The following is a 12,548-nucleotide window of genomic DNA, read 5'->3' as shown; positions in this document are numbered from 1 at the left end:
CATTAAGTTGTGACGCTGCCTTCAAGAAAGCCTCATTAGGTGGAAAACAGAATAAAATATGGATGGGATAACCAAAGGTTTGACAGATGCTCCCAAGGGGTGGGAGGAGCAAAGAGGAAACAGTGCTACATAACAGCACAGCATTCTTAGTCCTCAGTAAGATTAATTCTTAAGAGCAGAGGTGGTTACTGAACTCCCATTATTATTTTGAATTTTGCATGATTTTGAAAATCATCTGAAATTTTCACCCTAATACATGCATGCAAAAATACCCACTTTCCCTATCCACCCCCAGGTCCTTTAGTACCCTAATTCTCCTTCATAATAGTGATAAAAATTGCCAAATTTCAAAAGTATCTTTTAGGTATGTGTATACATATATGCCTTCAAGTCAGCCATTTACTTATGACAACCCCATGAATCCCACATGGTTTCCTTAGGCAAGAAATACTCAGAGGTGGTCTTGTCAATTCCTTCCTCTGAAATATAGCCTACAGTGCCTGGTATTATTGATGGTCTCCCATACAATTGTTAACCAGGGCTGTCCTTGCTTAGCTTCCAAGAAATAGTAGAATCTCATTCTTTTAGTGCATTTAAGCCCTTTGACATCAAAGTACATCTCATGTGATGCTAAATAATAATCACCATAAGTGCCTATCCCAAGTCTGAATGAACTCCTAGAAATTCCTCAGGGTATATATTTGAATGTTTATTTTAATTATGTTTTATTTGTTTATTTGCATTTTTTCATTTGAGGTTAATTCTTTTGATGCAAGTTCACAGTTATGTGCATTATTTTGTATTATTTTGAGAGGATTGTATTCTTTTTAGGGCATTGAATGTTTGCCTTCTTTGCATGTAAACTGCCCTGAGTCCCCCCGAGGAGAAGGGCGGTCTATAAAAAAAGTTTTATTATTATAATATTACAAAACAGCCGGAATGGGCATGGGCCAATATTCAAGCAACACTAGTACCTTAGAGACACAGGAGCCCCCAGTGGCGCAATGGGCTAAACCCTTGTGTCACCAAGACTGGTCGACTGACAGGTTGGGGGTTAAAATCCGAGGAACATGAGCTCTAGCTTCTAATGTGGGGACATGAGAAAAGCCTTCCACAGGATGGTAAAACATCAATCATCTGGGCTTCCCTTGGACAACGTCCTTGCAGATGGCCAATTCTCTCACACCAGAAGCAAATTGCAGTTTCTCAAGTCATTTCTGACATGAAAAAAAACCACTTAGAGACATTTTTGGTATGGAAGCTCAGCCTTTGTCAGAATTGGATAACACAATTCCCTTCAGAATTTATTGGACTTCCAGTTTTCCAGCTGTGTTCTGGCCAGTTGTAAGGCACAATGAAATTGGTACTTCAGCACCACCTGGAACACATTAGAGCTACCCTGCTCTAAAAACAAACCGGAATTCTGATTTTATCTAGTAGCCCTCTTCTATTACAGACTGGGGACCGTTTTTACTGTTGATGGCCACACTATCAAGTGACTTGCTCTGTTGAATGGTAGGATTGGTTCTGAGAATCTTAATTTCCTCTGCATTCCACTACCAGGCCTTACTGGCTAATTGTCTGGCACATACTTGTTGCCCTCCATTCTTTGTCAGGTAAGTGTGTGGGACTGAAAAAGAAGTCTTGGACTGAAAAGTACTGGGCATTGTTATTCCAATCAGTTAAGCAAAAGTGTTGCTTGTGTTTTTGTACAAATGGAAAGGTGTTGAAAGCAGAACTGATATGAACACTGCATATTTCATGAGCCTGGAACATCCCCCAACTGTGTGCCAAAACATCTCTTCTCTGTGTACACCCCTGAGTTGCAACAATCCCTGCCTAGTTAAATAGAATACATTCCTGGTCAGAGCCTTCAGAAAGTGGATGGAAAATCTTCCCTTTGTCCTTGTGAATCGAATCAGCTGTGAGAGGCGAAAATGTCTGAGGCAGCGTGTAGAGAAAAGGTTTTTATAATGCTGGCTGGGTATTAGTTTCTTCCATTGTAACAAAACATTTGAAAGTGGAACAGCAGTCAAAGCACCTTCTTCCCCCTTTCTTTCTCTCTTCCTTGGTTTTCAAGAGTGGACAGCTTTGAAATTCAGTTCTAGGCACATCGAGAAGTAAGTCCCTATGAACAAAATGGGGTTTACTTCTGAGTAGGTACACTGTTGCTCACTGATGATGAGAGTTGCCTCCAAGGGCCCTTCCAGGTAGCCATATAACTCAGAATAACAAGGCAGAAAACCCCACAATATCTGCTTTGAAGTGGGGTATCTGAGTCCACACTACCATATATCCCAGTTCAAAGCAGATAATGTGGGATTTTATTCAGCTGTGTGGAAGGGGCCCTAGTCAGCAGTAAGAGGAATTTTACAAAACCAATGGCTAGTTCTCCTATTAAGTCACAAACAACTTACACAGGTATGCATGAGCTGGCAGATTAGTAAAAATGATCTACAGGCACATAAATTATGTGCAGATTTTTTTTCAAGCTTGATCAACAACCACATTTGTCATGCAGATGGAAATATATGGGTTACGTAATTCCATCATAAGCCAAACTAAACGGCCTGTAATTTTTTTTCTTTGAGGAAAATAAAAACCCCAGCACGCTCCCATTCCCAAATAAAACTGCACAGAGCTTCCGCTTGGGAGGCAAGTGATAGGATGTGGTAAGACTGCTGTCATTTAAACAGGGCATGAGATGAACACAGTACCTGCAATGGGCACAACACCAACGCTCCTTCTCCACTCCTCACCCCACCCCTTTTGCTGGGCTGCATCTAAAATCAACCCTGAGGCAGTCAAAGAGGACCCATACATTTGTGGAACTGACAACCAATTCCCTTTGCCCATTAAATAAGGCCCGAAGCGTATCTAGCGCCTGCCACTTCAGTCGTCAGCTTAAAAGAAGGTTTGTGGCTGCTCAGTCACCTTTGCCCTGGCCTCATCAACTAGGAAGCAAGTAAAAGATAAAAGCCAAGCCAAGCCAAGCCTCCCCTCCTGTCTTGTTTTTGCTCTATATAGAGCTAAGTGGCTCTCAAAGGCAGGATTCAAAACATCTCCCTCTTTCAAGAAAAGGAAATAAGGAAGTACAGAATACAAACAGTAAGCTAAACCAGGGTCATGCCTGTAACCTACAAACATCACAAGGAGACAAACATCTTTCCATCTGTGAGTGGGAAACTTTGACCCTCCACATGTTTTGGACTTCAGGTCCCAACTTGCAGGAGAAATGCCAAAGAAGTGAAACCTAAAACATCTGGATGAATGAAGGTTCCACCCCACCCCCTTATTTAAAGCTTCAGTTGCATATTCTGTTATCTTCAGCTATTGGAATGCAAAATCTTATTTGTTGTATTTGCTGATCCTATTAGTCTTGACAATGGCTAGTGCACAACATTTGTGATCAGCCAAATCCCTCATCTTTCATGGAAAATTATGTCAACACGTAGAGTAAACAGGCTTTCTGGATCACTTCCCATGTGAAGCAACTGTCATTTTGGATTGTCTATCTAGAAGCACATAAGCAATGACTTCCCTGCACATCCCGCCTTCCAGATGTTTGCGGAGAGCTGGCGAGCAAAAAGACTATGGCTTATGCTAAATTATTCAGATCATATGCAAGCCCCACTGTCATCAGCTACCATTAGCACAGAGCATGACAGTGAGGCAAGAACCAAAATGTACCTGCCCTTTTCTGCCAAGACTGCAATCCCTGAATATGTCAGTCAGAGGAAAGTAGATATTTAGGCTACCTATGAATCTAGCAGTGATTCTCAAACAAGGAGACTCCAGTTATTGTCAGATTTCAACTCCCAAAAGCCCCAGCCAGCTTGACCAACGGTAATCAATTTGGTGAGCTGAATGGTATGCCCAGGTTTGGTCTGAGTCAGACCTTATTGGGATTAGACCCAGCAACTGTGGTTCTGCAGGCAGACCTCTGCTACGGCTCCTCAGTCCCCACCCTCAGGACTCAGTTTTTCTGCGATAGTACTCTGAGCAGTCATTCTATGGCTGGAACGGGAGACCAGAGAAGCAACTGCCCAATAGCTATATCTCCATAGGCAGACACAGACTGCTAATCCTTTCTGCCAAAATCTGATGAGGTTCCAGTAGACAATGTCATCCATCTGCATTTGGAGTGTAGTCAGACCCTTCCCTGATCCCTCTGTGCCCCCATGGTGAATCTCAGGGGTACTTTGCAAGGGGTAGAAGACAATATCAGTCTCTGCAATGACAAAAAAGGACATACCCGGGCATAAGATGGACTTACGTTTGCATATGTCACTACTAGGATGCCAGCTAATATACTAACACTTAACCCAGTCTCCGAATATGGGTTCTTATACAGCCAAAATGACACTACTGATAAGCAAAAGAGGTGGGAGTGTCTCGGGATTGTTATAGGAACTCCTATGGAAAGACCTGCTCCTCCCTTAAAAAACTAAAATGGGGCACTAACCCCTAAAATGAGAACTATTCTAAATGGGCACCAAATGCTTGGTGATTGTTGGTGAGACACAGGAAAAGGCATAGGGCAAATTGGACTATGGGCCTGAAACCCTTCATGTAACAGCATTCCTTCCTTCAAAAATCTAACATCCCTATACGTTTGTGACTGATGCAATTTATAGATAAATCAGAGTTACCAAGGCAATTGTGCAGGAACACAAAAAGCCTCTGCAAAATCTTCTTCTTTTTTTTTTTTTTTGCATACATCCTCAAGTTGCACTTGTTGCCAGGGTATTTCTCGGCCTAATAACTGCTAGTTTCGAAATCCTTAATTGGATTGTGATCAGGTTACTTAAAGGCCCACTTGCATCCATATGGGACATCTTCTCTGGATGTTGTCTTGTGGTTTGATCTGTGGCCGCTGGTCCTTCTGATGTCACTCAGGTAGTGAATCCTCTCTGGATTTAACCAAGGCTTTAAAAGGAGCTGTCCATAGTGCTAAACTTATTTTTGGATAGAATTCAGCAGTTTAGAAAACTCCTTTTACAAATTTAGACTAATATCCAGTGGCTTCACTGTTCTGTTGACAGAGCCATGAGTTAGATAAAATCTGCTAATTTGGTAAGAAGCAAGAAACTGTTTGTTATCTTGGCTCAATCTTCACAGAAACTCATACCTTGGAAGTACACAAGCCTCACTCCCTGAGCTTTAATGACTTGGGTGTTTCAAGCTGCTTCTAATTGAGCTGTCTTTTATATAGTGATGATTTTTAATGGCTGTAATCTCTTACAATATTCCTACAGTGAATTATTTTAAATTCACTATATTTTACATTTTATCATTTTAAGTTTTTACTCTGTGACTGGTGTGAGCTTAAACTACAATACAAAAACATTACAAATAAGTATCTAATTAATAAAGAGTACTGTTGTACTAGTTCTTATCTGACATCTGTGTTGAAAATCTATCCTCATTCTTTCTCCCCAAAATTGCCGGTGCAATGGCCCTACACCTCCTTAAGTATGCTGAGTTATTTCCTTCTAGTTGTGCTTAGAAAAAGGAAAAAAACTCATTCCAAACCTCTGCATGGACATTTTACAGCCTGTATTTTGACTGCCAGTGATCCCTTAATAGTTAAAAAAAACTCAGCATAGTGAGTTTGAATTCTGTGAGCGGTCATCCGAAAAAGGTAACTACAGTATTCTTAGCAGGCAGTGCGAGAAGAAGCTGAGAAGGGGGCCTGGAAATCCTGACCATTTCATTGCACATGTGGGGCCAACCACACCAGAGGGCTGGGAGCAATTTTACAGGCAGTTTCCAGCATCACAAATACCTCTTGAATTGTGTTCACCATGGAGGCTGCTGAGCCTGCAGTCAAGTGAGAATGATTACAGGAAGAATACAGTTTAGATTTTACTTTTGTAGATATTACTATTTGCAGATTTGACTATTATCTCCAGGAATTTTAAGGTCCTTTTGTGCAATGCTGTGATCAGCACAGAAGTATTGAGTCATGTTGGAGAACCTAGGGATTCCTGGCAAGAGCACTTCTCTAGGCATTTACAGATCCTCCAGAATGATTATATTAGAAAATGATCATAGAATTGTGCTGGTGGACCTAGTGCATCCTAGAGAGGTGTTCTATCGGGTTAAAAAGAGTGCCTTCTTTATCCACTGTTTTCCCATTTCTACAGTGGCCCTGTGCTCCTAGCACCAGTGAATGTGGAAGGATTTGGGAGAGATCCCAAGGGCCAGCCAGTCCATTTTTTTTTAAAAAAAAATAGATTTTAAGATGTCATCAATTGTAAGGTAAAGGTTTCCCCTTGACATTAAGTCTAGACGTGTCTGCTTCTGGGGAGTGGTGCTCGTCTCCATTTCTAAGCGTTGTCCGTAGACACCTCCAAGGTCATGTGGCCAGCATGACTGCATGGAGCGCCGTTATCTTCCTGTCGGAGCGGTACCTATTGATCTACTCACATTTGTATGTTTTTTTGAGCTGCTAGATTGGCAAAAGCTGGGGCTAACTTTGGGAGCTCATTCTGCTCTCAGATTCGAACTGCCGACCTTTCAGTCAGCAAGTGCAGCAGTTCAGTGGTATAACCTGCTGTGCCAATGGGGGTTGTAAGCATGTTGTAAGACACACACTAATCTCAGTACCACCAACAAAAAAGAGCTTTATTTATACATATAAAAAAGCACTCATGATTCTAAGACACACCCTATTTCAGAGTTGTTTATGTGTAGAAAAGCATGTCTTAGAATCAAAGAAATAAAGTAATGGAAAATCAAATTGATCCAAAGCAGGAACATTCAAAGTTAGCTCTAGAAAAGCCTTTACAACCCAGTCATAGCAGAATACTGAAGATTGGAATTGTAGTCTGATATGTGTCTGAAGGCACCAATGTTGGAAGAGGATGCTGAAGAAGCCCCTGGTTCAACTCCCATTCACTAATGGGCATCAGGAAGCACTCTTCATCAGACCATGAGTCCAGCTCCATATCTTCTTCAGACCTACAACTCTCCAGCCAGTGAGTCAGACAGAAATCTTTCTCAGTCCATTCTGGAGCCCTGGATCCAATTCAGGCCACGTTTCTACGCTAAACATCCACTATATATCACTCTGATGTGGCCCTTTCTCAGCCTCCAATCCCATTCTCATCTATGGCAATCATATCTTGTAAGGGAGTTTGAAGGATGACTGAAAACCCATTATTTTGCTGAATATGAAAGGTGACCAAAATGATCAGTGGTTTGGAGGCGAAGCTTAGGGAGCTTGGCATGTTTAGCTTAGAGAAAAGAAAACAAGAAGTTCAACAGGGACAAATACAAGATACTCCACTTAGGCAGAAAAAATGAAATGCAAAGATACAGAATGGGGGACGCCTGGTGCAATAGCTGTACGTGTCAAAAAGACCTTGGAGTCCTCATGGACAACAAGTGAAACATGAGCCAATAATGTTATGCAGTGGCAAAAAAGCCAATGGGATTTTGGCCTGCATAAATAGGAGTCTAGTGTCTAGGTCCTGGGAAGTCATGCAGACCACACCTGGAATACTGTGTCCAATTCTGGGCACCGCAATTGAAGGGAGATTTTGACAAGCTGGAATTTGTCCAGGGGAGGGCGACTAAAATGATCAAGAGTCTGGAAAAAAAGCCCTATGAGGAACAGCTCAAAGAGCTGGGCATGTTAGTGTGAAGAACAGAAGGCTGAGAGGAGACATGATGAGGGCCATGTATAAATATGTGAAGAGAAGTCATAGGGAGGAGGGAGCAGGCTTGTTTTCTGCTGCCCTGGAGACAATGGCTTCAAACTACAGGAGAGGAAATTCCACCTGAACATGAGGAAGAACTTCCTGACTGTGATAGCTGTTCAGCAGTGGAATTTCCTGAAGGGAAGGAGGCTTCTTGGCTACAGGTTGGACTGGGTGGCCCTTGAGGTCTCTTCCAACTCAATGAATCTATTATTCTAAGAGGGCACAGGATAGCAGTGTTTACATATTTGAAAGGGTGTTCCATTGAGGAGGGGTAAGCCTATTTTCTCCTGCTGTGGAGTCTAGGGCACAATGCAGCAACGGTTTCCACTTGCAGGAAAAGAGATTCCATGTAAACCTTAGGGAAAACTTCCTGATAGTGTGAGCTGTTTGGCAGTGGGACAGGCTGTCTTGAAGTCTGGTGGAGTCTCCATCTTTGGAGGTTTTTAAGCAGGACTTGGATGGCCATCTGTCAGGGGTGCTTTGATTGTGTATGGCAGATTGGGGTTAGGTTGTTGTAGGTTTTTTGGGCTGTATAGCCATGTCCTAGAAGCATTCCCTCCAGATGTTTCAGGAGGACCTCACAACCTCTGAGGATGCCTGCCATAGATTATTATTATTATTATTACTATTAACTTTATTTATACCCCTCTAAAATCTCCCGAAGGACTCGATGCGGCTTACAAAGGCCAAGGCCACCAACAAAACAACAGTATACGAATACAACAGTAAAACTCATAAGGCAAATAATAAGACATCAAGTGAAACAATAAAACACTAAAAACAATGACACCATGACACATTTAAAACCTAATGCCGGGCCAAATGTAATGGACAAAATTTTAAAAGTGCTGGACTTGACAGGTGAAATGTAGAGGTTTTTGGAGGTAGGTGCAATGTGCAGACAATCCTAAATATCTAACAAAGTGCATATGGGACATGATGCTAGGAGTTTCCTATTCTGGAAAGGCACACTGGAACAGCCAGGTCTTCAGGCTCTTCCTAAAGACTGCCAACGTTGGGGCTTGTCTGATGTCCTTGGGGAGAGAGTTCCAGAGTCAGGAGGCCACCACAGAGAAGGCCCTGTCCCTCGTCCCCACCAAACGCGCTTGCGACGCAGGTGGGATTGTGAGCAGGGCCTCTCCAGATAATTGAAGGGATCGTGTGGGTTCATATATGGAGATGCGGTCACGCAGGTAGGTGGGTCCCAAACCGTTTAGGGCTTTGTAGGTGAGCACCTGCACCTTGAATTGGGACCGGAAGATGAACGGCAGCCAATGGAGCTCCTTAAACAGGAGGGTTGACCTCTCTCTGTAAGGATCACCAGTTAACAACCTGGCCACCGACTGTTGGACCAGTTGGAATTTCCGAACCGTTTTCAAGGGAAGGTGAAACGTCAGGAGAGAATGCTTCTAGAACACGGCCATACAGCCTGAAAAACCCACACAACCCAGTAATTACAGCCATGAAAGCCTTCCACAATAGAATGGGGCATAGGCCTAGGGATCTCTTCAATTTGATGACTCCAAAGCAGGTGCAAGCTTGTCACATTGGGACCTATGCAAAGGCACACACAAGACTCCACAAAGTCAAGCATCCCAGGGCCCCCATGTGAAGGAAACGAGCAAAAGGTTTGAGACGTCTAATCCTTCTCCCCAATTCTGGACCCTAACCTGAGAACTAGGACAATGGGTGCAGGTACAGCATAGAATTAATGCAATTTGAGAGGGTGGCTCAATGCTAGGGAATCCTGAGAATTGTAGTTTTAGGAGGTCTTTTGCCTTCTCTGCCAAAGAGCGTGTCATAGAATCATAGAGTTGGGAGATACCTCATGGGCCATCCAGTCCAACTCCCTGCCAAGAAGCAGGAAAATTGCATTCAATGCACCCCTGACAGATGGCCATCCAGCCTCTGTTTAAAAGCCTCCAAAGAAGGAGCCTCCACCACACTTCGGGGCAGAGAGTTCCACTGCTGAACAGCTCTTACAGTTAGGAAGTTCTTCCTAATGTTCAGGTGGAATCTCCTTTCCTGTAGTTTGAAGCCATTGCTCCACGTCCTGGTCTCCAGGGTAGCAGAAAACAAGCTTGCTCCCTCCTCCCTGTGGCTTCCTCTCACATATTTATACATGGCCCTCACCATGTCTCCTCTCAGCCTTCTCTTCTTCAGGCTAAACGTGCCCAGCTCTTTAAGCTACTACACATAAGGCTTGTCCTCCAGACCCTTGATCATTTTAGTCGCCCTCCTCTGGACACATTCCAGCTGGTCAACATCTCCCTTCAATTGTTGTGCCCAAATTTGGACACAGTATTCCAGGTGTGGTCTAACCAAGGCAGAATGGAGGGGTAGGATGACTTCCCTGGATCTAGACACTATCCTCCTATTGATGCAGGCCAAAATCCCATTGGCTCCGCATGACATTGTTGGCTCATGTTTAACTTGTTGTCCACGAGGACCCCCAGATCTTTTTCACACGTACTGCTCTCGAGCCACGCGTCGCCCATTCTGTATCTTTGCATTCAATTTTGGTGTGTCGGTGTCTCCCTCTCCAAGCGACAAACTCCACGACTCCATACCCCTGAGCCATGGCGGCTCAAGTGGTGTCAAGCTGGCTTCCTTCTTCTCCCCCAATCCCTCACAATGTGCAGCTCTGGGAAAGACTGGAAAGGGGAAGGGGAGGGGGGGGGGCTGTTGCTTTAAGAGCCAAGCGGCCGCTGTTTGGAGGGAGAGGATCTTGTCACAATGCCTTGCGAGGCACGATAGCAACCATGATTCATAGGGGAGCGGGGAAGCGGTTGTCAGCAGAGCCCCGTCGCCTCGGAAACAGAAGAGGGTCGCCCTGGCTGCGAAGGGATGAATGGAGCGCGCGCGGCGGAGGTGGCGGGCGGCGGCGGCGAAAACACGCGGGTCACGGGCGGAAGGGGCGCGCGCGGGGAGGGGGTGGCAGCGGGAGCGGGGGCAAAGGCCCGTACGGACACGCCACGAGGGGGTTGTGTGTGTGTGTGTGTGTGTGTGTGTGTGTGTGCGTGTGTATGTATACACACACACACACAAAGGCAGAGAAAAACACGCGTGGCAAAAAGGCGTGCTGACGACGCGCGGCAGAGCCACGCTCTCCCTATCTTTCACTTACACGCAGCACATGGCCCCACGCGCTCCCGCCCAAGAAGACAACAAAGAGGGCAAGGGAGCCTTCCCCACTTCCCCCAAAAGAACACCCCACGCGCGCGCACAGACACGCGCGACAGCAGCTCTATAGGCGTACACACAAGATCCGAACAGACAAGCGTTTACACCACAGCGGTGGTAGGGTGTGTGTGTGTGTGTTGGGGTGGGGGTGGGTGCTTTCCTGCCTGCTAAAAACACGAGGGGGTTGCCATAGACTCGCGTGGAGTGCGACAATCGACTCTTTCTCCGCCGCTGCCTCCGAGAGGACAACCTGTAGGAGTTGGCGCAAGAAAGAGGGCTCGCTCCGATGGGTCAAAGGCGCCCCACTCCGAAGCCCTCCCCACCCACGGACTCGCCCCCTCCAGGGCGGGGATGCCCTCCCCACGCACCCCGTCCAACCCACCTTTACCTGCCCGAGTCATAAGCGGCGGCGGCGGCGGCGGCGGCTGGGCTCCGAGTGCGAAAGAGGCGCCTGCTCCTTCCCCGCGCGGTTCTCGCAGGTGCTGTGTGGCAGGCAGGGAGCATGCGTGGGGAGAGACAGGCGTCCGCCTTGGAGGGAGGGGGGGAGGAGGAGGAGAGGAGCCAGGCTCCCAGCAACGGAGGAGAGAGGGAGGGAGGGAAGGAAGGAGGTTGGGCTCTGCCGAGGCGGGGGCTCGGGAGGGACCTGCCCACGGGTGGCGCGAGGGGCTGCCCTCCCCCTCCAGAAGCCCCCTTTGGTTCACTCTCTGGCGGAACAGAAGCAGAGGGGAACCTGGCCACTGAGCTGCCTTCCCTCTCTCTCTCCCCTTGTTCCAAAAGAAAACCCCGAAGGCACCTTCCGGAGACTCCTTTCCTTCTCCCCCTCCGAGGGAAGTCGGCTAACTCCACTCTCAAAGAGAAAGGCGTCACGTCGCGGCCACATCTCAGGCCCCAGGCCACATGCTGGAGCTAAGACGCTTGCAGGAAGGGAAGAGGGAGAGAGAGCTCTTTGAGCCCAGAGGCTGAGGATCTCACCCTAGAATCACAGTCGGGAGAGATCCCAAGGGCCATCCAACCCAACCCCATTCTGCCACACAAGAACACCCAATCAAAGGGCTCCTCACAGATGGCCATCTAGTTTCCACTTAAAAGCCTCCAGAGAAGGAGACTTCCCCACACTCCCAGGCAGCATATCCCACTGCGCTTTTTTTCCGCATCAGGAGCGACTTGAGAAACTGCAAGTTGTTTCTAGTGTGTGAGAATTGGCCGTCTGCAAGGACGTTGCCTAGGGAGGCTTCTCTCATGTGCCCACATGGGAAGCTGGAACTGATAGACAGGAGCTCACTCTGCTATCCTGGATTCAAACCACCGATCTTTCAGTCAGCAGTCCTGCTGGCACAAGGATTTCGCCCATTGTGCCACTGGGGGATTCCACTGCTGAACAGCTTTTGTGGTAAATAAGTTCTTCCTAGTGGGAAGGTGGAATCTCAGTCTCACAGTTATAGACTTGGAAGAGACCACAAAGGACATCCAGTTCAACCCCATTCTGTCACCAGGAATAACAACAACAATCTTGTGTCCTGCCACCATCTCCCCAAAGGGATTCAGAACAGACAGAGTTTTGGAGCACAATACTCCTGACCTCCTGTTTAAAAACAAAGTATGGATTGTTGATGTTACAATCCTAGGTGACAGCAGGATTGAGAAGAAACAACTGGA

The 12,548-nt window shown here is 46.2% G+C and overlaps 1 protein-coding gene across 3 annotated transcripts in view; it reads right to left on the bottom strand.

Annotated features, from left to right (window-relative positions):
- Nucleotides 1–11,793, bottom strand: part of GPRIN1 (G protein regulated inducer of neurite outgrowth 1) — a 43,495-nt gene extending 31,702 nt beyond the window's left edge. The window contains exon 1 of one of the 3 annotated variants that reach the window (XM_060765603.2): nt 11,686–11,793. In XM_060765603.2, coding sequence (XP_060621586.2) covers nt 11,686–11,772 — 87 coding nt within the window. In that variant the 5' untranslated portion in view covers nt 11,773–11,793. Of the gene's footprint in view, nt 1–11,274; nt 11,475–11,685 lie in introns of those variants that run through there. The other 2 variants (XM_060765605.2, XM_060765604.2) reach the window with 2 other exon arrangements.
- Nucleotides 11,794–12,548: the final 755 nt, after the last annotated feature.

The sequence above is a fragment of the Anolis sagrei genome, chromosome 2 (assembly GCF_037176765.1).
Source record: "Anolis sagrei isolate rAnoSag1 chromosome 2, rAnoSag1.mat, whole genome shotgun sequence".
Taxonomy (NCBI): Eukaryota; Metazoa; Chordata; class Lepidosauria; order Squamata; family Dactyloidae; genus Anolis; species Anolis sagrei.
This window is presented reverse-complemented; position numbering and strand designations above follow the sequence as displayed.